Below are 27,803 nucleotides of genomic sequence, written 5' to 3'. Positions count from 1 at the left end.
TGCCTAACCACACACAACATTTTCTCCACAGGATTCTTCTTTTCTTTTTTTTTTTAACCAAGCATATGCATCAAAATATGACTGCCCACAGCCTAAATACAGTGTAATTGGTACATACATAAGCCATAAAGCTAATGGGACGATAAGAAGTAACACACCACACATTTACTCTTCAATCAAATTTATTCTACTGTGTTTATCAAGCAATTACACTGCAGTGCCAGCTGAGCACTGTATTTCCTGTCGCAGCACTATAAATCATAGCGTACTCCAAGTTTGTTGGTATAACGGCGAGCAAAATAGTGCCTAAAGAAAAAAATAATGGGTTTTTTTTTCAGTTATGTGTGTATATATATTTTTTCCTGCCTTGCATGCAGATGTAAAAACTGCAGGCTTTGCTGCTGCTATCACTTAGTGGTGTCACAAAATGGTAAAACCCAGGAGGTGATTAAAACCTGTGGATGTCATCAGCGTGTGAGACTGATCACCAGATACTTCATTATCTCCAGGCTCAGACCAGCCCTCAGTTAGACATTTGTCGCCACAAAACCATCTGAAACTGTCATGCTCTCGGCTTTCAGTCAAAGACCAGCAAACGGTTCAGCTTTGCTCATAACCTCAGTGAGCAGGAAACCTGGCCGAGCTCTCCCAGGCCGGGCTATGGCTTTGTGTGAAAATCATGAGGTGAAAACCACAGCAAAAAAAAGAAAAACACAGAGGTGAAAGCTGGTTGTGGGTGTCCTGCGGTGCAAAGAACAGTGTGAAACCTGTGAGACAGCTGAAATGTGGTGAGCATCAGGAACAAGCAAAAGGTTTGCACAGCCTCCTGTGCATTAGATGCATTTAGAATAGGCCCCTGACCAGGAAAACACGGTATACACCTATAATGCTTTTTATTGGGTAGTTGCAGACCGCTGCTGCTGCTGCTGTTGATTTTTAATGCTCATGGTATTTACCCAAAGCGAGAGGAGCACACTGGGGAAGACAAGCGTGCAGACCTCGAGCACCCCTTCACACAGTGCTGAATGCAGAGACAAACCCCGGGTAAAACCAGGTTAGGCTCCTTGGCCCCGACCTCTGCCCACAGAGCAGCCTCTAGCAGGGCCGCAACCATCGGGACTCACTCGGGCCTCACAACAACCCGAACCGGGCGGAGGAGGATGAGGCGGCCGCCGCCTCCCGCTCCTCACTGCCGCAACCCCCTCGCAAAACAACGGGCCCAACGGTCCGTTGTGGCCGGGGAAATCCTGCCCACCGCCCCGCCCCAGCACCGCCCCGGCCCCTCCTCAGGTGAGGGCGGGCACCGCCCCGCGCCCAGGTCGGAGCCCGGAAGCCCCGAGGCCCTGGTGGCGGCGGGGCCATGGCGGGTGCGGGGCCGCAGCGGTTGCTCCAGCCCCTGCTGCTCCTTCTCGTCTTCTCCGCCTCGCCCACCGCCGCGGCCCTGCGGCTGCTGCTGGGCGCCGCGCCGCCCTTCACCTGCTCCCAGCCGGTAAGCGCGGCGGTGTTGGGAGCAGAGGGAGCTCCGTGATCGCCGGCCGGGCGGCAAGTGGTGGAGCCGGGCACGGGGTTGGCGGCGTCCCCGCGGTGCCCACAGCGAGCCGGGCCCGGCGGCAGGGCTGGGGAAGCGGGGGTTTCCCGCTTCCTATGGTGTACCGGGGGGGCCCACGCGTGGCCGTCTCCGCGCGGCCTCGGGCCGGGACAGGGACGGGGAGCCCGCGGGACAGAGGCGGGGGGCGGCCAGGAAGTTGGGGTGAGGGAGCCGATTCTCTGGTGGAGGAGCTGGGGGGCCGAGGGTCAGCGTAGTCCCGCTCGCCCGGGAAAGGGCTTGACGGGCGCGGTGCCCCCGGCCCGGGGCCTGTGACCGCCCCGGGCAGCAGCGTCCACAGGGGGCCCCGGCGGGCAGAGCCGCTGGCGGCGAGCGCTGGTCCCAAGCGGCGTCCGGACGCAGGGGGGACTGCCCGGGCAAGCAGGAGGTGACTGCGGACGGGACCCCTGCCCGGCTCTCAGCTGGCAGCGGGTGCCCTCGGCTTGTCCGAAGCCGGTGGCCGCTATGGCCCTGCTGGTCACCTCATCTTCACATCCACGCTGCCTTGCTCAGTTAAGGACTGGTGATTGTTCTTGTACGGGTTTAAGGAGCTTGGTTGTGGTTGGTGTGGACTGTGTGTATCAAAGCAACTGTACACAGTGCACAACTGCATTCGTGTAACCTTAAACCAGAATTTTAAGTACAGCAGAATCAGCCTGGCCGTGTGATGGCTGCCAGGAAATGCCTGTCACTGACATCTGTGAGGGGCCATGGCTGGGGCTGAAAGTTCCTAAAACTGCATGAAATTTACTGAGCAGGATGTGAGTCTTTGCTAATAGCTGAGGTTGCTTAATGTCTTAAATGTTTTAACCTGTTCCTTCCAGCTAGGGGGTTTTTAGGAGACAGCAGGGTGTCTCTGCTGAAGGAGTGGGTAAACAAACATTATGTGTACTTGAAATTTTGAAAAGGCAGCTTTTGGTTGGCTCTTCTCCCTGCAAACCGAGTCAAAGAGGATATAGATCGAGAGCTGCACATGTGGTGTCTATATAAAACGTGAATTAACCAGCCTGAGCTAACTTTAGCAGACTGAAGTACAAACCCCTAGCTGGTGTCTCCCTGGGAATTTCAGGGGTTTGTTTCAGTTTTGTTTGGCATTTTGTTTTGGTTTTGTTTGGGGTTTTTTGTTTGTAGGGTGTTTTGGTTTTGGTTTTTTTTCGTCTAAGATACATGTAAAGAGTGTGTGGAAGGGGGAGGAGATCTGGTTTTACTTTTTTGTTTCTGTTAATAATAGCAGTGCATGCATGAACAGAATAATGGGCAGCTATCTTCTAAGCAGGAAAGTTTTATGTGTCATGATGCATTCTCAGCAATCTAGCAAAGGCAGTTAAACAAATATAGCTATAGATGTATGTAAACCAAGATGTGTCCTTTGGGATGAAAGCTTCTGTAATCTTTTCCTGCATGCGTTTCCTATTCTTTGTCTATTCTGTCTCCTTTCCTAATGTTTGACCATATATTTACCCCTGTTTTACCCGATCTCTGCTGCTTTCACTCCTATTTTTAAAAATACCCCAAGAAAACAGTCCACTTCTGCAATTTTACTTTAGGTTGGACATTGTGAAGTTACAAAATGCAAAATCTTAGCAAAGGGGAAAGAGGACATTACAATATTGCTTAGGCATTTAACATAACTGTGAGTATCCCAAACATTGCTAGTCACACAGAGCTTGAGATCAATATAGCATAGAGTTTCTGTGAGTCCTTGGATGCTTGGGCTTTGACTGACTGGCTGTACCTTTTTTTTAGTGAATGTGAACCACAGTAGCTCAGTGAGCATTTCACCAGTACCTCACCAACTTTTACTGAGGAAATGTGTTACCCTGCACTCTGGGCGTGCTCATAGATCAGTGAACATGTAAGCCTGCTACTTTAGCCTTTTCTTTCAATAAGCTGTTTTCTAAAATGCAGGCAGACTTAAAAAAATTAGTTGGCTTAAGACAGTGAGCAGCCTTTCCAGAAGCAATTGTGAAGCTGCTGACACATACAGGAAAAAGTGTCATCAACTGAAGTTATGACAGTTGAAAACGGTTTCCCCTTGTCTTTCTGGTGGTCACACTGTTTTCAGAGGATGATTCAGTAACCTTTCCAATGAGTGACTGTTGTGTGGTTCAAAAGAGAAGCTGTTGCTGAGCAGGGTTGGTGAGACCCACTTCCTTTTTCTAACCCACTACACTCGTGCTGCTGTCCCTGAGCTTCGGAGTAGCTCTCGGTGAGCAACAGCAGCTTTTTTCAGCATAACTCTCATGTGGCAGAGGCTGTTTTGAAGATGGAGTGGTGGAGGGAAAGTGTCATATCGGTATCGGTAGACACCTGTAAGTTGCGAAAGTAAAACTAAATGCTCGTTAACAGCTTGTCATATTAAAATGCCAACAAATGCACTCAGTGGGCCTTATTCATCAGCACTCAATCAAACCTGCTCAGCTGAAAGGCTGAATAGCACAGCTGCAAATCCAGTTCCTTCCAGTAACTATTATTTGAATATGTCATCTGCAGGGAGGTGGGGTTCAGGATGACTTTCTTTTCCATGCACAGGGGAAAAACATCCCACAGTTTAAATACCCATCTGGTTGTTCACCATCAAGTGTTTAATCACTGTGTTGAGTCACTGGGCCATAACTGTTACACAGCACGGCATGCCTTAGTGTCCTGGAGGAATGCAGTGTTTATAACACAGCCATCTTTAAGGGGCTGAATAGGTGTATGTGGTTTCGTCTTTGAAATCTGTCTTTCTAGCTTGATGGTTATTCACTACAAGTCTCTGGAGAAGAACTGATGTAACATCTCTTATGAAGATAAGTCATGGTGGTACATGTGAGGAAGACTCTTCCTGATCCTCCTTTACAAATGTGTTCATTTGGCCTTCCCTATTGACTGACTTTTCTCATTCCCCTCTGTGACATCTTTTTGCTGTGTTGGATGTTACCATAAACCAGGGGTGTCAAATTCATTTTTGCCTGAGGCCACATCAGCTTCATGGTTGCCTTCAAAGGGCTGAATGTAATTTCAGGATTTGGCCCATGGGCCTTGTGTTTGCCATGTGGTTTTGTGCATTGTACTCCTTTATCACTGGCACTGTCTCATAACACAGAAGACATACTGTTTTTTTTCCTTGAAACACAAACATGTATTCACTTTCCCTTCTATCATAAATTGCCTTCCTTCTGCATCAATTTTACTGGACATTTTGGGATTCAGATTGTTTCACCAAAGATGTATGGTGTGCTACCTAAGTAAAAGACCAAGATGTCCTTTAGGACCAGGTTAAATAATAGTCAGGCCCCCTCACAGAGACTCACCTTTTGTTCAAACCACCTTGGACAATGGCATTATCCTTAGTGCTGTTCCCCACCATGAACATTCTCCTCATTCTTCCAGGGTGGAATAAGGAGAATGTTCCTTCAGGGGTGGACATGCCTACTGATATTCTCCTTTATTACCCCCTGCCATGAGGAGCATTATCCTTATTCCACTACCACACATACGCCCCCCTTCCCCATAGAGACATCTGCTTTATTTCACCATAACAAATCCTAGCCCGCACTGTCCTTCTTATCCCATCTGCTCAAGCCATCCCCCCTTAAAGGTGTATTCCCAACTGGGCAGTGACGTTTTGTTTGATAAATTAGCCAGATACATGAACTTTAGCAAGTGGCCAGGACTGTACCTAACTACTGCTCATGCCCCAGAGCCTTTCTGTTATTAAATTAAATATTATTAAATGACATTAGCATGTCATCACGCAAGCATGGCCACCCCTGCTGGACTACAGACCTGCCCGTATCTGTGGGAAACAATGCAGAATTCATGAGTGGGACCCTGGCTGCTGGTTACAAAATATCTTTTTATAGATACTTTTTAAAAATAACATGTAATTGCTAAAGTTCGTGTGTCTGGCTAATTTATTAAAAAATTAAATGAAATGTTTGCCCAGTTGAGAGTAACCTTTTAAGCACACAGCTCCCCCCCCCCACCCCTTGTAATTCTTGTCTGTCTTGTCTTTCAATGCCCAAGGCAGTTACTAGTGTCCCCATCAGTATCACCTGTTACTCTTCTTACACAGGCTCACTGCTCTCCTGTAGCTGTGGCCGCAGCTCCCACTGTTCTCTGCTCCTGCAGTATAACACGTGTCACACATGATGCACATGTGACCAGCGCTGGCAGGAACCTGAGGACAAGGAGCTTGGCACTGCTGCCAGGTAGAAACAAGGTGCTGGGCCAGATAAAACAAGGTGGAGGGCCAAATTCAGCCTGCAGGCCATGTGTTTGACACCTGTGCCATAAACCGTGGTCCCACTTAGTGCTACTAAAATATTTCTGGACTTCTTGGCACAAAAACAATTAGTGATCAAAACTATCAAACTTCAGCATCAAAAGGATTAGTGATCAAAACTACCGAAATACAATAAAGAAAACTTTAAAACTGATTTTTATGAAGAAACTTCAACTTTTGAGTTTGGATTTGGTTTTGCTGAGACTTTGTATAAGGGCAAGAGAAAAACTTAGAAACTATAGAGAAAAGTGCTTAAAAATTCAAAACAATTTTGTAGAAGAGGGTTGCTTCCTATCAGCCTTAAACCAATCATCTTTTAGCAGTTATTCCTGTGATGAGTTCATGTCCTCGTGATCTCCGCTTCTTTTAACTAAGGAATCAAGAAAGGAAAACTGTAGTAAACTTCATATTGGCCAGACCTCAGAAGATACATAGAATGGCTCATAGGTGAGAGGGAGATTTTGGAAAGCTGGAGCCTTTCCCATTCAGCAGCTGCTCTTTAAAAGAAAACTGGATGCTTGCCCAGATCATGGCAGTTTCTTGCTAGTTACCACAGTGTCCTGCTGGGAAATCTTGGCTTCCTATTAATTTAATTGAATTGTCATGGCATGGTGCTGTTAATCAGTTTCCCTTTTATTCATGTGATTCTCCATGGAATGTGGTCTGTTCTTTTTTGGTGTCGAAAGCAAGAAAAATCTTGGGGGAAAAAAAGGAGTGAAATAAACTGTTGCTTAGCTTTCTGTGAAAATATGGCAAATAAACATGAAGAGTTGACAGTGCCTGTCATCTTCTGCTGCTAATAGTTTCAAGCATCACCTTGCAACCGTCTTGCTCTCATCCTTTTGCCTCGTCTGTAGCTGTTCTTGTTGGACCTGAAAGGCAATAGGAACCTGGTGAGAAGAGAACATCTCAGTTTGAGCCCCTTCTTCTATAATAATGTGCAGATCGTGTTGCCTGGCTGTGGGCTCCATCTTCAGCTTTTCTGCAGAGCTCTTCAGTGTAATTTCTTCTCTTCCTATTTGTCCTCTTGTCTGTTGTGTGCAGACACAGACATATGCCTCAGTTCTGTCAACACTTCTTAAAATGCTGCTGGCTTTATGTGGGCAAGCAGAAACGACCATCACTGTAATTTTATTTCTGTTGTGCCTTCTAAATTTGTGCTTGCTCAAGTAGGGAAACTGGGTTAAGTACTTCTGCTGACCACAGCTTTGTTAATGCACTCTCAGTGACCCAGTGCATCAGATAACATTTTGGATTGGTTGGATCTTTACAAAAGAAAACCAGCAAGTATTCTCCCTGGTGCTGAGGAGTTAGCCAGTGCAAGTCTGGAAGTGGTTGACATATTTTGTTGCAAAACTGACTTGTCTTTTTCTTTAATTGCTTCCTGGCTTTTGGATGGCATTCTCTGGAGTTACACTTCCCTGATATTAAAGTATGACCTCAGGTGCAGCCCAGTCCAGTTCACCTTGGCAGCTTAAAAAAAATATATATATATATTATTTTCGTGGTAATTGCTTTCTGGGTATCCTTTGGGATTGCTGTATCTCTACTTGCATTGTGGCTTTATCTTCTCCTTTTGTTACCTTTGCTTCCTTATGCCAATAGCAAGGACTTCCTGGCTGGATTAATTGTTCATTTGGGGCTGTTAGGTCATCCCTGTAGCACTTTGGCAACTTGGAAGGGAATGGGAAAACAGTTGAGTTGGTACAAGCTGCCATGCGGTGGGAGAATCCTTCCCCGTCCCTTGTGGTAAACCTGCTAAATTCTTGACTGATTGATGGCAGCTTACAACACTCCAACGTAGGCAGTTCTGAATCCTTACCAATCAATTGATGGTTCCTGATTAAGCTCTTGTCTTCTCCATGAACATCAGAAAGGGCACAGCCTTGTTGATGCTGGAAACATCATTGCAAACACTTTACCTGGGAAACAGACCTGGAGGAAAGGAGAATCTATTTATATGCTGTGCTGGTTCAATAATCATATTGATCATAAAATAAAAAAGGGGAAATGCAGCACTTCCTCACTTAACCACATCTTATCTGCTACTAAACAAAAGAAACACCAGTGCTCAAATGAAAGCAGATGTTGCTGCTCTTAAGGCAAACAATGCTTTATCATTTATATAAGAGCTTTATCATGGTACAATTTACAATAATTACTAATGACTGCAACAGCGCAAGGACAAAATTATGAAATATGAAGTGATAGTTTTAACAGAAATCATTTAATTACACACAAACATGGTTAGTAGCCAATTATTTTTGTTGCCTGTTGTGGGCTCACTCAGGCCAGCAGCTCAACCCCACACAGCCACTGTTTCTCCTCAGTGGGATGGGGAGAGAATTGGAGGGCAAAAGCAAGGAAACCTCTGTATTGAAATAAAGACAGATTAATAGGTAAAGCAAAAGCTGTGCACGCAAGCAAAGTGAAATAAGGCATTGATTTCCATCGGCAGGCAGATGTTTAGCCACCCCCAGGAAAGCAGGTCTTCATCCCATATAACAGATACTTGGGAAGACAAACACTGTAACTCCAAATGTCTCCCATTTGTCCTTTTACTGCTACTCACAATGTCATATGGGCAGCGCTATATCACTTTAGTCAGTTGGAGTCAGCTGTCCCACTTGTGTCCCCTCCCAAATTGTTGTGTGCCCTCAGCCTACCTGCTTAGAGGGGGTAGTATAAGAAGCATAAAAGGCCTTGATGCTGTTTAAGCACTGTTCGGTAATAACTAAAACATTCCTGTTTTATCAACACTGTTTTGGTCACAAATCCAGAATATACCACCATACCAGCTGCTGTGAAGAAAATTAACTCCATTCCAGCAAAAACCCCTGCACCTGTTTATGCAAAGGGTATTGTCACGCTAAATAATTTACCTAAGAAAGTCTAATTAAGCATTTTAAGTGTTAGGAGTAATCTTTTTCATAGCCTAATCTGCTGTTCCATTCTGGTAGTTACAATTTATAAGTTTGGTTTTTTGCTTTTTTGGGTGTTTTTTGGAGGGTTTTCTTTGTTTTGTTTTGTTTTGTTTTTTTTAGTGATTGTAGTGTAGCTAGTTTTGGTTTGATTTAATCAGTGTTTGCTTGCTTGCTTTCTAGGTTTTTTCCCCCATTATCAAAGAATTTAGGTTGAGGATGCTCCATGAGAGTGTTCTGGTGTGAGAGGGAAGGAAACCTGATTTAGGAGGTACAAAGTTGTATCAACAGTTTTATTAACTACACTTGTAACCAGTTTTTCTTCAGTCCAACAGGGTTTGAGTACTTAGTGGAGGATTTGTACGTATATTTGTCTGCAATAATTAGGTGTAGTATAATTGTGAAAGCACAGTTCAGACTAAATTGTATTTATTCAAAGTGATAAAGTTAATTCCCCTTATTGTGTCTGTTTGACCTTTTGAGTACAACAAAAATAGTGAAAAGTACCTCTTGTTATTACTTATTGACATTAAATTAATAGATTTATTTAGCTCTTGGCTATGTTAGAGCTGCTCTGGCCCATGCAGGGCACTGCTACACAGCTTTTGGGGCTTCTTATCCCAAGCCTGCTGTCTACAAGACGCTGTTTAGGTGTTTCCAGAGTTGTTAGTGCTTCAGCCTAGCAGTGATGCTGGGGATCCTGGAGTGAGTTGAAAACTTTGAGAAGATCCGAAGATAAGGGGGAAGGCAGGTTTTTTTCTGCAGGTGAGCTGTTAATATCTGGGGCTCAGAGGAGAAAGGAGAATGCTGTTTATCCCTCTTCCCTCCTCATTTATAAAAGAAACTTTGATTAACAGTGAAAAGTAATCAGAATCTTTGTTCTGACTGTGGGATGTTGCACCAAAGTTGATTTCATTTTGAAAATGCAACATTGCTAGCTGTCTGTTAAGAAGACAATTCTTCACCAAAGTTCAGTTCTCAGGCAGTGTTATATAGATTTGTGTACATTTAGAAGTTCAGGCTGGTCAATTAGGCAGATTCCTTTGTTTGACTGAAGTGTTTCCTAAGTTATAATAAAGTTGGTCAATATTACTTGGGTGTTGCACTGAACCTTTTTCAATTTATCTGTACCTTGTGTACATTTTTGGTACTGCTTATTAGAGTGTGGATGTGTTTCTTGTGAAGGGTGTCTGAAGACTGGATTTATGCCTGTGTAATATTTTGACTTCTGTAGCAAAAGCCTGGAAGAGATTTTCAGGCTTTATTTTATAAACATGAGCACCCTAATACTGAATCTTCTTGCTTTCTCTCAAGTTTTGTAGGAACGCAGATGCATTAGCTGACATGTGAGCATTAATGTCGGAAGTATTTTTTCATGGTCAGTAGAACTCTGCTCATCCTTAAGATTGGCTGTTCAGCACAGCTTGTATGTGTATTTATAATCAATAAAAAACTTATTAATTGATGTGATGTTTTGCTTTCACTGGGGCCTCTTCAAAGGCAGGATGTAGTTCTGTCTTGTCACAAGCAGACAAAAGACAGCAGGGACAGAGCAGTGCCCAGAGTGTTTGTTCCAACCTCTCATGTACAAGCATTAGCAGAGGTGCAGAGATGCAAACGGTGTGGTTCACAGCTGAGCTCCCTTCTTCCCCTGGAGTTGTGTTCAAGCTGTAGCCAGGTGCCTGTATGGTCACACACGTGCTTGTGCCAGCACCAGGCGGGCTGCGGTGCTGGGATGGAAGTGAAGGCAGTAGGGTTGCGCCTCTGGCAGTGAGGCTGTCTAATGCCAACTCAGTGATTGTGAAACTTGAGCTTTCTGTGCTATGCTGGAGAGCATGTCCACTACCAGCGAGGCACAGTTGGCTTTTTTAAGCATCCACCCCTGCAAATGTAAATAAAACCTTGGATAGCCATGGCTACACAGCGTTAATAATCTCAGCCCCAAATATACTTGGAGCTGATCTTAATGGTTGCAGAGACGTTAAAAACCTGCTGCCTGGCCTCCCCTACTGGAATTAATTATATTGTGGCAACAGGATGACAATATTCACATTTATATGCCAAGGCATAGGACACCTAGCCCACATCTTGATTTACTAAGTCAGTGAAAACTTCAAACTTCCTTATCACTAGGATTTTGCATCACATTAACCAAGCAAACTGCTGTGCTCTTTCCTGGTGACTGTGGGGTCTTCCAGTATAAACAAAACATACCTGGGGGAAATCAGGCAGAGCTGACGTAACTCCTGGTGGCTTCTTTATGTTCAAGACATCTTTATCCTTAATATAAAAGAAGCAAATTCTGACTTTTTTTTTTTCCTTAAATATATTTCTAGAAAGCAGAAATCACCATTTCCTACTTAAAGGCCTGGTACTTCCTAAATGTTGTCTTTTCCCTTCCCAACTTCTTATGAGGCATCAGGAAAAAGACCAGCCACAACTGATGCAACCTTTCTGTTCAGGCAATACAGGACTATTCATCACTGTGTGCCACTAGTTGTCAATCCAGTTTGAGTTTTTAGAGTGTCATTGTGTGGTGCTTTTGAACCCAAAAATCAGATGAAGGGGGGTGCCCTGCAGAAGGCAGCACGTAGCCCAGTGCTTCAGCAGCAAGAGCGGCTGCAGAGAGCTCATGCTTTCAGTCTGATGGGCTTACGCCTTGCAAGCATTACTAGCAGGATCAGTGCTGGGTAGCAGTAACTTACAAGCCTTTGTGTTTAAAAACCATACCCATCTACTTCAAGCAATCTTTCACGTTACACTGGTTTCTGTTTTCACAGTCCTGGGTTTTGGAAGGTTTTTACTATCATCATCCTGCATTTTTTCCTCTCTTCAATTTCTTTCTATTTTTGCAACTACTGCTGTCATGTACACAGTTCAGGTGTGCACAGGTTTCATGCCCTGTGTCCATTTGTCTTCTGATTAACAACTTTGTGCAATTTTTTCTGATTGTTAATTCTTCTAGTTTGTACGTGTTGCTATTCACTGAATTGTTTTCTTCCTGCCACCAAGCAGAAGTAAATTACTGTTAATCCAGTTTCTATTCTGAGACTAATATTCTTGTTTCTTTCTCTCCACAGGATTTAAACTGTCGTGTAAGAAATAGTAAGTAATTTTTTTCTTTGCAGTTTATTCATCAGGTCATGCCATTTTTGTTTTTTGGGGTGTTTTTTTTTAACTGGGTTGATACAGTAAGTTCTTCCTGCTGGAATCGGAGAGCTGTAAAGCGAAGCACTGCTATCATGCCTTCTTTGGGAGTTTTCAGTTTGATCCATAATCAGCTTCAGCTAAAAGAGGAATGGGAAGTTAAGTCTTTTTCAGGGTGGAGTTGAGGGGGTAGTTTCCATTTAAAGCTGAGATGGTCAATTTTTAAAGAAATGGGAATTTTAGGACAAGTTTGTTAGTAAATGTTCATTATAAGCTATTATATCGAGGATTAAAAATTAATGTATAAAGTAGAATTTTAAAAGGGGCATAAAGGGGTGCAGCTGAGAGCAATTAATGTAAATTACTTGGCATAAAGGCCAATGAATTAACTCAATGATCCTAAAGGTCTCTTCTAACCTAAATTATTCTATTATTCTATGAATTGGAAAAGGAAACTGGAGTTACTGTAAGTCTCATTGAATAAATATATTGGACATATCAGGTGTAAGGGGTCAAGTTTACCAATTGCATGCATCTGGAACACTTTAGTATAGTTATGGGTAATGTTCTTTAAAAAAAAGAGGAGAACATTCTGCATTTATCTGTTTCGTCCATGGAGGCATCTGGGTGGCATTGCAGAACTCCTTGGCCTTTCTTTGCAGTTGTTGTTCTAGGAAGGTTCATTTCTGCCTCAGTGCCCAGCCCTGTATCGTACTGGTACAAGTTGTTTTTTATAGCCATGCTTGGCATGCAAGATCAGTGAGATGACTATGCTAAAAATAACCAGATTTTAAACTTTTTTTGGCAGGAGAGGGCTTGGGTGGGATTGGATTATATTTCTCATTGGAAGATGGCCGTTGGAATACAGCTTGACAACACAGCTAAGCTAAACTGCAGCTCCACCATTACAGAATCACAGAACGTTAGGGATTGGAAGGGACCTCAAGAGATCACCTAGTCCAATCCCCCTGCCGCAGCAGGAACACCTAAATGAGGTTACACAGGAATGTGTCCAGGCAGGTTTTGAATGTTTCCAGAGAAGGATACTCCACAACCCCCCTGGGCAGCCTGTTCCTGTGTTCTGTCACCCTCACTGAGAAGAAGTTTCTTCTCAAATTTAAGTGGAACCTCTTGTGTTCCTGTTTGAACCCATTACCCCTTGTCCTATCATTGGTTGTCACTGAGAAGAGCCTGGCTCCATCCTCATGACACTCACCCTTTATATATTTGTAAACATTAATGAGGTCACCCCTCAGTCTCCTCTAAGCTAAAGAGACCCAGTTCCCTCACCCTCAGCCTATAAAATACTGCCTTATTTGAATATTTGGTTTAAATTCTGCTTTATGATCTTGTTCTGTTTTTCTTCTCTAGGGGAATTTTTTTTTTTTTTTTTTTTTTTTTAGTGCTTAATATGCTCTTTTCTGAAAGGTAGTTAATCTTACCAGGTGTTCTATAGATATTTTTTGATAGAATGAGCATTTGAGGATTGTCCAATTACTTCCTAAGCCTAAAACCATGCTATCACAAGAAGGGAGATTGCGCGCTTTCCACTGTTCCCATCACTGAAAGTGTACTTCAGTGGGGCTGTGGGGGACTGATTGTGCCCTGTGTCACAACGAACTGCTGGAGAAAAAGTGCTGCTCCTACCCATGTCCCTTCCACGGCTTACCTCAGGGCAGTGCCAGCAGCGATGGGCCTGCAGGCTGAGCTGCTTCCCTGAACAGCCCACCAAGGAAATGGAGAAATCTTTGTTTGACAGATCATTTTTATGAACCAAATCATCCCACAGCCCTATGATTTTTGAACTCCTGCAAGGGGGTAAGTGGAAAATGTAGCCAAGAGAGCAGTCTTCCATTAGCAGTGTGGATTTCTATCAGCTGAAACTGGTAGCAAAGCACATTTTGCTTTTGAGGAGTTCTGCTCTTCATTGTTCTCTTTTCAATATTACTGGTTTGGTGTGGATGCAACAAATACCTGAAGAATATCATACAGGTCTCTCCAAATCCTGTATAATCATTTGACTTCTTTTTTTTCCCCTCTCTTTTGATATATTCAGTAATCACACTAGCCTATTCATAAGATTCATAGATTGCATGACAAAGCTCACATTCAGTATTTTTTCTGCTAGTTATTTAGCAGTGCTGTTATAAATAAATACCATCATAAATTCTCATTAGGTAAATATGGCCTACACTATGTGTGCTTAGATGTGTATTACAGTGCGTCAAGAAGTGTTTTGTCTGAATAGGTCCAGTATGCAAAGTGTCTCAGATTTGTTTTTATTGACAGCTCTGCCTTCCCCTGCCCCCAGGTCAGACAGCTATCATGTGCTCTATCATCCTTTACTTCTAGATTGTTGATCTTTTTTAGAAAAATGCATTGCATTTGGCTTACACTCACCCCACAGAGCTATTTAAAACATTCAAACAGTAATAATTTCCCACTTGCCACTCCTTGATTTGTCAGCCTAGTTCTACTTGCATTTGTGCTTCACTGATATTCAGCAGAGCTATTTTTAATATGCTCTGGTAAGTCAAATGTCTTACAAAAGTCTAAGTAGATCATGTCTGTCTAATGCCTGTCATACCTGATTTCATTTTCTGATGAGATTACAGGACCAGTTTTCCCTAACACTGTATTGACTAGCATAAATTATTTTTCTGTCCAGAGAGCTCATTAATTTAGGAAACGCTTAACAAGCAGTTGTTGGAAGCTAAATTCAAATGTGCATTCAAATTAGAAATAAGACAGTTTTTAAACAGAAAGTAACTGTTGGAACAATTTCCTTGGGTATCTAACAGACTTGTTATCATTGCAAAGTTGGAAATTAGTACTAGTCTTCTAACTAGTCATTTTCAGCAGCAAGGTATGAACTTGCTGCAGGAGATCTTGAGTAACCTTACTTGACCTGTTTAACCTGACTGCATTTATTGTGATAATTACTAATGGATTTTAAGGAAAAGAGGAAGTATAAGTTACTAGAATGGGTTCAGAATATTACAGGTAATTTATAAAGTATTTGCTTGCTGGAAACTTTCTTTCTGAACTGTGAAGCAGACTGTCACCCAGTTTTGCTCTCTGAGTAACCTTTACCCAAAGGGCAGACCATAATTGCAATCAAGCAGAGTTTCCTAAGCCCTGCTCTAAATGGCTGCTTTTATTTGCTGGGCAGGTACCTGCATGGAGGAGAGCTGGCTGCGGGTTCCCATGTGGACTCCTTCTGCTCCAAGCAGTCTTCATGTTTCTTCTGATGTTTTCCATCAGATGGATGGAGACCTGCTCCCTGTGATTCGGGTAGAATGGAAAGTGGCCACTGATGGTAAGTGGCGGTTGTTTAATGTGGACATGGAACAGAGGAATTAGGTGTGATCTAGTAAGGACAGGGAGGAGAATTATGACTTGAAGTCTTTTATTGATCTAGTCATGAAAGTGAAGCTTTGAAATTTGGAGGTTTGGCTGCTTCGTTTTGTTTGCTTTGAGGGATGTTTTTTCTTGGTGACTGAATCAGGGCTTTGGGTGTGCTGGTATTCAAGAATTTAAAATGTTTCCACTGCTATGGGGTAATGACATTTAAATTGGGAGAAGTGGATAAAAATGGAGTGAAGCAAGTCACACCTTTACCATGGCAATGAGAGGATAAAGGTTTGCGCTGCAAGCATTGCCTTTTTTTCAAGGCATAGTAATGACTACAGCAGTCTTGTGCAGGGGAATTACGTCTGTGAACTGAGAATTAATTCGAGAGAGCACCAATAGCTTGTGTGCTGTTAACCCACTGCAAGTTCCTCCCATTTGGGTAATCTAGTCCTTGTAACTTAGGTTTCCTGTACACAGATATGTCTTGATAAAGGAATAATTGTCTCCTTGTTGGAGTTTAAATGAGTACCAGTAAATCAAGTTTTCTCAGTCTCCAGATATCTTGGATTATTTTTTGTTTGTATATGTTTCCCTTGCTTACTCTTGTCCATTGTTTTGCACTGATTCAAGACAGAATTAAACACATTCATTTCTTCCTGCTGCAAGCCCTGTGTCTGAGGACTGTATAGGGTTATTATCTCAGTGTGGTACTAGTGCTACAGTAGTGTAGAAGCAAGTGTGACACAGGTAACCCAGTTGTTTTGTGTAACTATGGTCATAAACTTTCTCATTGGAATTGTACCAAAATAAAAGCATATTTGCTCTGGTGCCTGAACTGCATGAAGCAGCCTTGAGACGCAGAGCTAAACACAACACTGAACCTGTGGAACTGCCAGGATGTCTGGAAGAATGAAGCTGCCTTCTATTCTGCCCCTTCATTTGCACAGATGGAGCTCATGCAGAATGACCTTTAAGCTGAAAGTGCTGTTAGTCAGCCTTGCGTGCTCACTTTTTCATGGTCAGTTATCTTTGTGTTGTGATTCCCCAGCGTTTCAAAGGAGTAAGGCTGTGACAAGACCAGGCACGGTGGTAATGTCTGGGGGAGTTGCAACCTCTACGCATGCAGATGACAGGAAAAGACATCTCTCTCTGTCCCTGTCCCTGCAGCTAGCATCCGCTATCTCCGAGGGGCAGAGCTGGCTGTGATGCAAGTGAGCAGCAATCAACAGATCTGCGCCCAGTTTGACTTTCAGAACAACTTGACGCTTCAGGTCCGTCCAGATGGAGGCCGGGTGAGTGCAAAGGGCTCTAAACTACTTTTTCTAGTCCATGGGATTGTTTCTGCTTTCACTGTCATACAGCAAAGTTATTGATTAAAAAGTACAGCCTGTTAGAAAAGTCAATGAAACAATCAAGATACTTGGCTTCAGACAGGATGTCATTTCCAGTTTGTTTTACACTTGTGTGTAACTGTGTACAAGCTGCTTACTTATCTTCGTTTCTTCTCTTTCACTCTTCCCATCCTTCAGGTTTTACAAATTGTTGCTCCCGGCACCTAACGCATTTCATCATTCTGGATGTTGCTTAAAGGAAATAATTGTAGAAGTTTTTGCATTCTGCTTGACAGCCATGGCATTTATAACCTTCTTTTTAACTCAACCCTCTTTTTTACTTCCACTTCTTTCTTGTACTCTCTTGCTGTGGAGGAAAGCACCAACCTTGAGGGTGGTCCTTCATCTTGCATTCAGTCTAGGAAACTCATCAGAAAAATGCTAAGCATCCACAGCGCCCTGTATGAAAAACAGGAATCTGGAGTTTGTTCCTTACCATGCAGAACTGGGTCATAGTTGGCTGACCATCTGAAGCCAGTGCCTCTCCCAGAATTTCCACAGCATTGCTGATATGTGGAAAACAGTATAGATTTTAAAATGTATGGAGTGGCCAGGTACAGAGCTATATATGTCGAAGTGCAATTCCAAATGCTTAGCACTTGCACAGCACTGCAAGATTCATACTAGACTAGAATTTCAGTCTCAAAACTGCATATTTTAGCCTTATCTCCTTTCAGTTCGGAATGTAAATATGTGGAAACTCCACATGGTTGTTTGGCATCAGAGATCCCAAGAAATAACTGTGCTTTACTCATTCCAAACAGCAGATCTTGAGATAGATCAAGAGATTGGTACATTTAGTACCCCTGAGTTCTGTTTGGGTTTTTTTGTTGTTTTTTGTTTGGTTGGTTGGTTGGTTGTTGTTTTTGTTTTTTTATAGTCAAGCTTCAGAAAAAGGGTCATATGAGATGAGGGAACATAGTGGAACAGGACCAAGTCAGCCATTAATTTCAGTGTGTTTATAGGGCAACATTCTAGTGTTAAGTTCTTGTGAATATGTTTTATTTTCAGTGGAATTTCACTTTTGACCGTTTTGAAGTGGAACCTGGCCAGACTTATCAAGTGACTGTCTACCACCTGCCCAAACTGGGTGTACCTGGAGACTACAATTGCAAGTCCACATCTCTCACAATGCCTGGTAGGAGATGCTCTAGTTAGGCCTTGAGCTTAGGACTGTGGTGTTTTGTAGACCTGTTGCTGGGTTTCTGGGGTTTTTGTTTGGGTTTGCTTGTTTGGTTTGTTTGAGGTTTTTTTGTTGATTTTGTTTGTTTAGGTTCGTGTATGTGTGGTGTTGGTTTTATTTGTTTGGTTTGGTTTTTTTTTTCCCAGAACAAAGCCATGAAATGTGAGAAAGTTTGGCAATAGGATGATAATATTATAAAAAACTGTTGCCCTTTCTCAATATTACTGTTGAGAAAGTCTATGGTGCTAGCCTTATGTACAGTACCCCTGTGGTATATATCCAAAGTGCACGTATCATTTGTGCTACAAGTCACTATCCTTGTTTCTGGGATCCTGCATCCAGTAGTTTGTCAAATCACTGCTTGTAATAAAGTACAAGTTGAGGGACTATTTTGTGAAGGGCAGACTCTTTGCTTCTGGTTCACTGTAGTTCCTACATGGAAGATATTTGTATGAAAAATTTTAAATGCTCTTCAGAAAGCCAGACAAAGTCTTGGACTTAGGCCTCTGATTTCTGAGAAACTGCATTTGTATCTTGTCAAGAACTCTGCTACAGCTGTGGCTAAAGAGAAATTTATAATGAAACCTGAAAACTAGTGTAAGTGCCCCTCTGTTTGAAACTAAGTTATGTTTCCTGGATTTTGTTGCTGACATATTCATCACTGGAGCAGACACAAATGGGGCTGTAGAGTAACCTTTCATGCTCTTTGCAGACTATCACTGCAGCTTTTACTTAATTTTGAATCTTTCAAAGTTGCTCCTCTGCTCGTGGAAGCTGGAAGTACAGGATAGTATTTTCAAATCAAGAGTAAAGTTTGGCTTCTAATATTAAATTTAGACAGGTGAAGTTTGATTTCAAAGGCATAATTTACCAAGAAACTTGATAGACCTGACTGCCTGACCTTTTCTTGTGTGTATGAAAATTTTCATATAACTAAAAAGAACTTTTGTTGTTTTCCCTGAAGATGCTGAGCATATGCACTGCCCTCTGGCTGCACTGACTAGGTTGTAAATATTTGGCACTCAATAGAGCTTGAAAATTGGTTCATAATTTTCTTAACTTGCTTACAGTTTTCAGCCTGACTTTGTAGTTATAAAATGGCAAAGCATGTGGTTTTTCAGTCAATGTGAGCTTGAAAAGGAGAGGGAGGCACTTGGTTTTCAGCTCTCTTATCCTTTCTTATACCTGATCATACTGAGGAATTTCTGGCTTTTATTCTCCACTGTTCTTCAGAAACCTAGTGCACTGTGTCAGACTCAACAGTTGCAGGGAGCTTTGCTGATTAGAGCTCACATGTGAATTGCAGGAACACTATATATTTTGCAGCTTTGAAAGTCAGAAATTATAGATATGCAATGTTCCCTTTCAGCTGTTTAAGCAGTGAGTTGTTCTTTTTTCCTTTGTGTCCAAACCCTGGAGGAGAGACTTAATGTACGCTGAGTCTTGTAAATACCACATTACTAAATGATGAATATGTAACTCTAGATTTGACTCTGAAGAAAGTCCCAAAGAGCAGCGCCAATCTGCTCAATGAAGCAAGGAGAATTATAAATGTGGAAGAGTGTTTTGGGATGAAGAAAGATTCCAGCCTTCTAGTTTTCCTGGGGCAGAATGATTTTGGAGGAATCTACTGCTGTGGAACTCTCAAAGTCCAGAGATCAATATGAAGTTTTATTTCTACTATGACCCTTTCTGCACAAGTCTTACATTAGCAAAAGTTGTCATATATTACTGTTATAATAGTATTGTATGTTTTTAGTCTCTTCTTATTAAACGTTTCTGTTCTAGGGAAAAAAAACCAAACCTTCTGTAAAGTCAGTGAAGGGGCTATTTTTACATTGTAAGCCAATACTATTCTGCTGCAGAATTTTGCTACTGCTTTGGAACAAACTTTTCTGATCATCAAGGAGGGCTTAGCTAGGTGTCTGGCTTCTGATAAGAAAATGGGTGTTTTTCTTAAATGGAAGTACAATGTTTCCAACTAGTCACTGATGGTCTTTCTTGCAGACTGCAAGGACTCTCTAATGAAGAGAACCATCCCATGTATAAAAACAGGTAAAAATTTTTGTTCAGGTTATGTAGACATGGGTGCCCTGTTGAAATATTTCTGACAATTGAGAAACTTGGGAATATCTGCACTACTTATAGGCAGTTTGTGGGAGCCCAAGATCCAAGGTGAAATTCTAGATGAATCAACTCTGCTTGTGAGCTTTAACCCATGGATGGAGCCAGCCCGATACCAAATTCATGTGGCCAGTTTCTTGAATGAGAAGAAGTGTAAAATGATCACACGTGATTTCACTGAGGTAATTGCCTTCATAAATTGTATTATCTGTGGTAATTTAGACAAAGATTTCTTTAACAGTTGCTAAACAAGGAGATGGAGCCATGCTGTAGGAGATGTAACAAATGCACTTGTACAGCAATTTTCAAGGAATTATTTTCACAGATTTTTAATTACCTTTGGAAAAGGGAACTTTATTTCAGGAATTTGGTTGATAAAGGATTAAAAAGAGGTTTTATAATGCACTGATCAGTCTGTAAACATCTGCAGAGAAAACCAAAACTTGGTATTTGGTACAGAATTTCAATAAATCATTGAAGTAGCTAATCGAATGTGATAGTTTGGGGGTGTTAATTAAATTTTTCAAATTAGGAATTAGCGGGTTTGTAGCAGTGGTTCAATCCCATTGAGAATCAATTCCTGTAAGTCATACAGCCTATATTGTTGAGAAGCTCAAAGTAGATCCAGAGCGTCTTGTGCAATAAGAAATGTTCCACTTCAGGCATCTAAGGGAGGAAAAACACTGAATATTTGATACCAGCCCCCACCCTTCCTTGAGGGAGGGCAGATAAATTGGCATTCAGTTTGCTTGGTCTTTCCAGTCCTTCCACACTCCATTAGTACTGCATGCACTAATGTGTTACTACTGACACAGCTGTGTGCGTATTTCCCTGGCAGAGGGGAATATGCCTCATTTTGGAGTATGTATTTGCTAATCATTATGAAGAATATATTTAGATTGTCATTATACCGATTGTATACAACCAGTAACAAGGACAACATATTTGTCTGTTCTACTGTCAGAAGCAGCAGTGTTGACAGCTTTTTTTAATTAAACAAGGAAGCTTGTTAATGTTTACACATTAAATCACTGAAGACATTTACATTGTTAAGAAACTGTAAATTTAAGTTAACATGTGAAGTTACAAAATGTACATCCTTAATTGTTTCCTGTTACCTGTGCAATATTAGCCTGCTGTCTTGATTGTATTACCATATCTGTCACACAGGACTCCTGCAATGATGGTGGTCAGACCATTTATCCATTTTGCTCTCTCTGGGCTTCTTTTTTTTTTTTTTTTTTTTTTTTTAAAAAAAAGTTACTTCTTTAGTAACCACTCCATATTATGTCAACGGCTTGTCTTTTTTCCTACTTTCATGCAATTTTCTTCCTTCCCTTTTAACTCTCATCTGGTTTCTGCAGGGTGGATTGCAACAGCAAGTGAATGTCACAATCAAAATAGAGAAGAACATAAGAGCTTGCTGCAACTACAAAATACAGGTAGGATCTCACTGTTGTCCCTGTGTCCTTCCTTCACCAACAAGGCAAGGAGCAGTTTAGGAGTGTTATGGGGTTTTGCAGTGTTTTGTTCTGCAGCTGGCTAAGCGCTAATCACCTGTACCACGGAAATAATTATTATGGCTGCAAGAACAACTCTTTTATACAGGTATTCTCTGTAGACATTGGCTTTTCCTTAGCACAGGGTTGCCAAGTCAGACTATGGAGTGGGAATGGCAGATGTGCAACCTCAGGAGCTCACTGCCTTCTTAATGTACAATGCAAGAATTCTTGATAAATCTTGTTTTCTGAAGTGAAATGGGAATTCTGTGTCCCTCAGCTAAAATACAGGGAATGCAGAGGCAAGGGGAAATAAAGCAGAGGAAAAAAAATGGTTTTAAGAGTAGCTTCTGTTTTCTGAATTTATTTCTACTGCAGATTCAGCCATTCTTTGTGAACTGTGGCACAGACTGTCTGAGACACTCCACTTTCATCCCATGTTCACCAGCTCCAAGTGAGAACTGCTTTTCTGTAAATTAGATCCCCATTGTCTTACAGATGAGAGCTGAATTTTCAATGTCACTCTTGTCTTTTGCAGGTACAGACCCATCAGGTAAGAAGTTCTTCCAATACCCTGAAACTCTCTTTGCTGCTCTTTCCCTGTCCTATAGAATAACAAATGATCCTCTCTGGGAATGACCCGATGGGCAGGAAATGTCCCCATATAAGACTGAATTCAGATGAGTTGTGTTAAGAGTTACTTCACCATGATTTAATGAGGCAAGTATTTGTATGCAGTGTGAACCTTAAAGAGCAATTTTTTTAGAGATACTTCACTTGCATAAAATTCTTTGAGAAACAGTTTTGACAAGAAGAGTCTTAATATAAAATACTTTCTGTCACTTTGCTCAGTGTTAAAAAATTTGCATATTATAAAGCAGCTTTTGGAGATAATAGCTTGCATATATTCATTTTTATGAATGTCAAGATAAATCATGTGCATAATGATTTGACATCTTTTTTTGGCTTCAACAACACCTGTAAGGAGCTAGTTTGCCCAAGATTTAAAAAAGAAAAAAATACCTGTAGATTGAAAAAAATAATCACCCAAAATGGTGATTATTTTTTTTTTTTTTTAAGATGGATTACATGAACAGACAGGCCATGGGTGGCATGCCTGTCAAAGCTAGATAAACATTGATGTTTAGAGGAAGGTTATTGATCTGTGTTTGCAGTATGCTGCACATATGGTTCTTTGTTGGAGAAAATTTATGGTGTAGAGCATCATCATGAAAGCAGGAATTTGTTTTGAGATGTGACTGGTATGTTGTAAGGAGGAAGTGCTGAACTGTCCGTGGTTTTGGGCAGAGCCAGTGTCCTTCTCCCTTGGCCCCTGCTGCTCAAGAAACTCCTGTTCTTTGGTGAAACTTGTATTTGTGTAAAGCAATGTCTGAGCACTATTTTTGTACTGCAGGTGATATGATTATATGGCTCTACTGGTGTATCACGGGGATCTGTGTGTTACTGGTGGGATCAGTCATAGCAGGTGTGATTTGTATGACCAAAAAACGAGCAGGTAAGATTCATACCAGCTAGGAAGAAAAGACTCGTTGCTAAAACTGTATTTTTTTCCTGCCTCTGTGCTTATTTCTGTTGCTGTTTTCTTCCTTGCTGTTCTGATATCTTGCCACTGAGATAATGCCTGTGTAAACACCTTCTTCTGTTTTACATCATGAGACTTGTAACATCCTAATACCATCCACCTACTTAAATAAAGCTTTATGCTGTCTGATACTCTGTTTTCATAGTGCTTCAGAGCTCATGAAGGGAAAAAGGAACTTCATAGTTCAGCCCTTTGTTTCCTGCAGATTGGTACAGATATCTTTTCCATTTCTTTTTCTCCTGCATTAAATAAGAGTTTTGCAGGACAGGAGCTTCCTGTTTGTCTACACTGTAGTCTTTCCCCTGTCCCCCAAAGTCTCTACAAAAATGATTTTTATACTATTTTGAGCCAAGTAATGTTTTTTAATTAAGACAAAAGAAAAACAGGACAGAGGTTGACATTGAGCTGGTTGGAAAATTGGATACTTTAGGACTTTCGTGCTGCAACTATGAAGCAGTTATTAAAGGGCAACTGTGCAACTCGCTTGGTGGGGAGGGGGGTCTGTTTGTGGGTTTAGTCGGTTTGTTTTTAGCTGAGAGGAGCAATTGGAAATCTTTTGGAAAATTTCTTAACATCAAACTTACCTATAAAGTATAGCTAGGGATATTGTAGTTGCCTCTTCAGAGAAGCCTCTTAAGAAAAAGCTATCTTTTAAAAAAGCCTCTTTTCCTTCAGGAGAGGTAGTAGAACCAATTGGAGATACTATACTTCTTGAGGCTGACCAGATCTGGGGAAGATGAAGAAAATTGGTTTTGAGTGCATTCCTTCTCCTCTCAAAGGAAAAATGTGGTGAAGTACATGGCAAAATTGGCTGTAGAAGAGTCTTTATTCATTTAGGGGTTTTTTTAATTAGGCTTCTCCCTCCCCACGGTTTTAGCCCTGCACAGTTAAAGATTTTTTTTTAACCTAGTTTTTGGAAGGTGGTGTCTTTTTTAAGGGTTTAATCTTATTTTGTCTTTTCAGAACTGACAGTGACTTTGTCTCTCTTCCAGGACACCGACGAGGGAAATGCAGCCACAATGACTTACAAACTGGTAAGATGTCCTGGCTCTGTTTTATCAAGCACATCTAATGCATTCTGAAAGTCTCGCAGAATTGTCCAGAAGGTGCTCTCTTAGGCTGTACTTCTCTGTAGGTGCTTCTCAAAAAGTTTTTAATATCCAACAGTCTTGGACAGAGAAGACAGAAGTTGAAATGCCACATTTGGGAGATGGGAGACGATTGCATTGTAAAGTGGTGAGGCTTTTGGCCAAGCTGAGGCTGTATTGGCAAAAGAACCTTTGCTAATGGTTCAAGCCATAGCAATCGGAGATTGTTGTGGGTGCACTCAGCTCTCCAGCAAGATAATATAGCTGCATGTACAAGCCTCTTGAAGCTGCTGTATTATTTTTGTGTGATGAAGTTTCTTGAACCATCCAGGCATTATTATAAATCACAGCTCCAATGTCTGGTCTTTCTTATTAAATTTAGGCAATGAGATGTTGCTATAATAGGTTCAAAACTGGGAGATGCCAGAACCTTTTGTTAATATTCTCCTGTGTTGATTGCTGCTGATTTGCACCATTACAATTTTGGGAATGTGATTGGGATGAATATTTTTCTGTCTTTCAGCAGCACCATATACCGACCTTCCTCTCCCACCCTTGAAGCCCCGAAAGGTTTGGGTTGTATACTCTGCTGATCACCTGCTGTACGTGGATGTGGTGCTGAAGTTTGCTGAATTTCTGATGACAGTTTGTGGCACTGCTGTAGCCTTAGATCTGCTAGAAGATCAAAACATCTCAGAGTTAGGGCCATTACCCTGGCTTACTCGACAGAAGAAGGAAATGGAAGACCTGTCTTCAAAGATCATTATCTTATGTTCACGGGGCACCCAGGCAAAATGGCAAGCCATGCTTGGGAGTGAGCCTGTGTGTCTCAAGCAAGATCAGCAAAAGCCAATGGGAGACCTGTTCACCCCAGCCTTGAATTTGATCCTGCCGGATTTCAAGAAGCCGGCCTGTTTTGGAATGTACATAGTCTGCTATTTTGAGGGGATTAGTAGTGAGAAAGATATACCTGATGTCTTCAATGTCACATCCAGGTACCAGCTGATGGACAAGTTTGAGGATATTTATTTTCGGATTCAGGACTTGGAGAAGTTTGAACCTGGGCGCATCCATCGAATCCAGGAAATCACAGCTGAAAATTACATTGATACCCCTAGTGGGAGGAAGTTGAAAGAGGCAATACAGAAGTTCAGGAACTGGCAGATGGAGCACCCGGACTGGTTTGAGAGTGAAACTATCTGTGTGGATAATGATGAAGAGTTGCAGTCCCTAAGCAAAGAGAGCCAGGTGGATTCATTGCTAAGTGAACCAGGTGGAATTGTGAAACACCAGCTTCACCTGCGGGAGCCTGACCCTAACTGCTGTTGTGTCATCAACCTCCACATGCATGAAGGTGAAAGTAGAGGCTGTAAACTGCAACCTCAGCTTAATCCATGTGGGGATCCAACTTCTCAGACTAAGATCCTTACTATGGATGAGGCTCCTCTAGTTCAGGTGGTGGAGCCGGTCTCTTCTATGGAAGATGGAAATATACTCAGTCATCATGTGCTGAGTAATGAGGATTGTATGGTAGGAGTTCCTCTTCTGGAGACAAGCTTTCCAATGAGGAATGACATAATCCTCCATAATGAGTCTGAAGTTTCAGCAATAGATGATGAGAGTCCTGCAAACCTCTCAGGTGAACTCAGACACCATCTGAATGGACTCATGTACTCTTTTTATCAGCAGAGTGTCATTCCTTCAGAGCCATCTCTCTGCCAAGAGGAGGCTGACAAGCAACACCAGTTGGTCTTTGATGACCAAAGCAAAGACCAAAGACAGTCAGTGCAGTCAGACCAAGGCTACATCTCTAGATGTTCTCCTCTGCCTCCTGATGACCTTGTGGAGGAGGAGGAGGAAGAAGAGCAAGAGGAGGATCAGGAAGGACAGGCAGTCTTCCATGAACTCTCTCCAGAGGTCCTGAACAGTCTAAAGAGCCTCCAGCAGCAGCTATTTCTCCAGGACATTCAGCGAAGCTCTGACTGGGGGTATCGAGTGGAGGTGATGGACATTGGCCAACCTTTGGAGGACTGTTAGGCTCTATCTTGGACCTGCTCCATTTGAAACACAGGGATGGAAGATGGTACCACACACAGTGCTGAAACTGCATTTCCAACACCATTCTCGTCCTTGTATTGTAAATGACTTACTGGTGGGATCTTCCTGTCTGCTGCTAGGAGGCAGGGTTGCCCCACTGACTGGTAATGTTGCTTCCCATCTCTGTGGAGAGAAGCAACAAGTATCAGCCACCCCCATGAAAGAGCAGGCAGTAGTTCTGTTCCTTAGGGAAATGTATCACATTGCATCCTCGCTGACAGATGGCAGAAAAATTAATGTGGCTCATCCACTTGTGCCTTCAAAATACTGGTTCTGTTGCACTGGATAAAAGTCATGGCCAGGGTTTTTTTGTAAAATAGATTTAGATCTAACATGGCAAAATTTGCATTGCCATTTTAAATATTTTGTTGTAAATGCTATGTTAAAGATGTGTGCCTTAAACTTCAGCTACGTTATGGCTGTCTAAGCTTCAGCTACTTCATGGTTGTCTCTACCTGGTTGATACATGTATCTGGAGATTTTTTTCTTTTGCCACTCATTCATTCATTCTATGGCAACTGCATTTCCATGGCCATTCAGAAATCAAGTGGAATAACTGAGCAGTTAAGTGGGATAAACTTCTAATTAGGGATGTCTTCATAACTCTCCCCACCTGGCTACTAGAAGATATGTTCTTGAAAACCAGCAATAGGAGGAAGCAGGGGGGAAAGGATAAAGGACCAAAAAATGGGATTTGAGATTATTATACAATTATAAGAATCTGCAATTGAATACAGAATTACTGAATCAGGGGAGTCTGGTGTATTCTTTAACATGCTGCTGTTTGCTTTTGAACATCATAGCACCAAGAAGACTTGGACTGAAGATCTAGGTAGTGTCACACAATTTATGGAAATCAAAGACTCTTTTGGAGGGGAAAAAAGTGTAGCTTCAGCAGGTACCATTTTAGAGTGAATATTATAACTGAGTTGGGGAGAAGTGGGTATAAGATGTACTTACGTGGTTATAAACTCAAGCACAGGTAGTCCAGACTAACCATTGTGAAAGACTGAATAGACTAAGGGGTTCATCTTCCAGGAGCAGTAATGGAAACTCTATCATTTCCAGTGTTTTTAAAACATTGGGCTTGGTGCACTATAACAAATGGTTCACTGCAAGTGATTGCATGTTGGCCCATGTGACTCTAACTGCATAGTGGACTAGTCAAGGCTATTTATCACAGCTTCTGCAGTCCAGCCCACTGGGTAACAGCTTGTGAGATGTAAATACATCCAGGCCTTCTTCCTTTGTACAGACAAGCTTGTCATCTTCCTGTCCTTCTAAGTTTACTTGTCAAAAAAATGTTAAGAGAATTTTACTTCAACTTTTTAAAAATCTGATATCTCAGAAGATAATCTGCTCTTTTGACTTGCAACCAATATTGTATTATGTATATTTTATAATTTTATTTGTTTATAACTTGTGTTTTGTTCCTTAAATTAAAAGAATACTTTTGGATATATTTACTCATGTCCTCAATTCTGCTTAACTCCTTATGTTAGTATTTCTTACAGAAATTCAAGGCAAAACTGAGAAACAGA

General features: G+C 41.9%; 1 protein-coding gene across 2 annotated transcripts; it reads left to right on the top strand.

Annotated features, from left to right (window-relative positions):
• The first annotated feature begins 1,301 nt into the window (after window positions 1-1,301).
• IL17RA (interleukin 17 receptor A) lies at window positions 1,302-27,724 on the top strand. Of its 2 annotated transcripts, none has more exons than XM_082045662.1 (13): window positions 1,302-1,489; window positions 11,857-11,881; window positions 15,096-15,242; window positions 16,445-16,569; window positions 17,680-17,806; window positions 19,859-19,906; window positions 20,000-20,157; window positions 21,340-21,417; window positions 21,853-21,928; window positions 22,013-22,027; window positions 22,889-22,990; window positions 24,070-24,111; window positions 24,692-27,724. In XM_082045662.1, exons 1-13 carry the CDS (start codon window positions 1,361-1,363, stop codon window positions 26,200-26,202), a joined length of 2,583 nt encoding a protein of 860 aa, XP_081901788.1. In that variant the 5' UTR covers window positions 1,302-1,360; the 3' UTR covers window positions 26,203-27,724. The 2 variants fall into 2 exon arrangements, with proteins under 2 accessions (XP_081901788.1, XP_081901787.1); XM_082045661.1 differs by having other exon boundaries at window positions 24,689-27,724.
• The last annotated feature ends 79 nt before the right edge of the window (window positions 27,725-27,803 follow it).

Source organism: Streptopelia decaocto, assembly GCF_964273445.1.
Source record: "Streptopelia decaocto genome assembly, chromosome: 1".
Classification (NCBI taxonomy): Eukaryota; Metazoa; Chordata; class Aves; order Columbiformes; family Columbidae; genus Streptopelia; species Streptopelia decaocto.
This window is presented reverse-complemented; position numbering and strand designations above follow the sequence as displayed.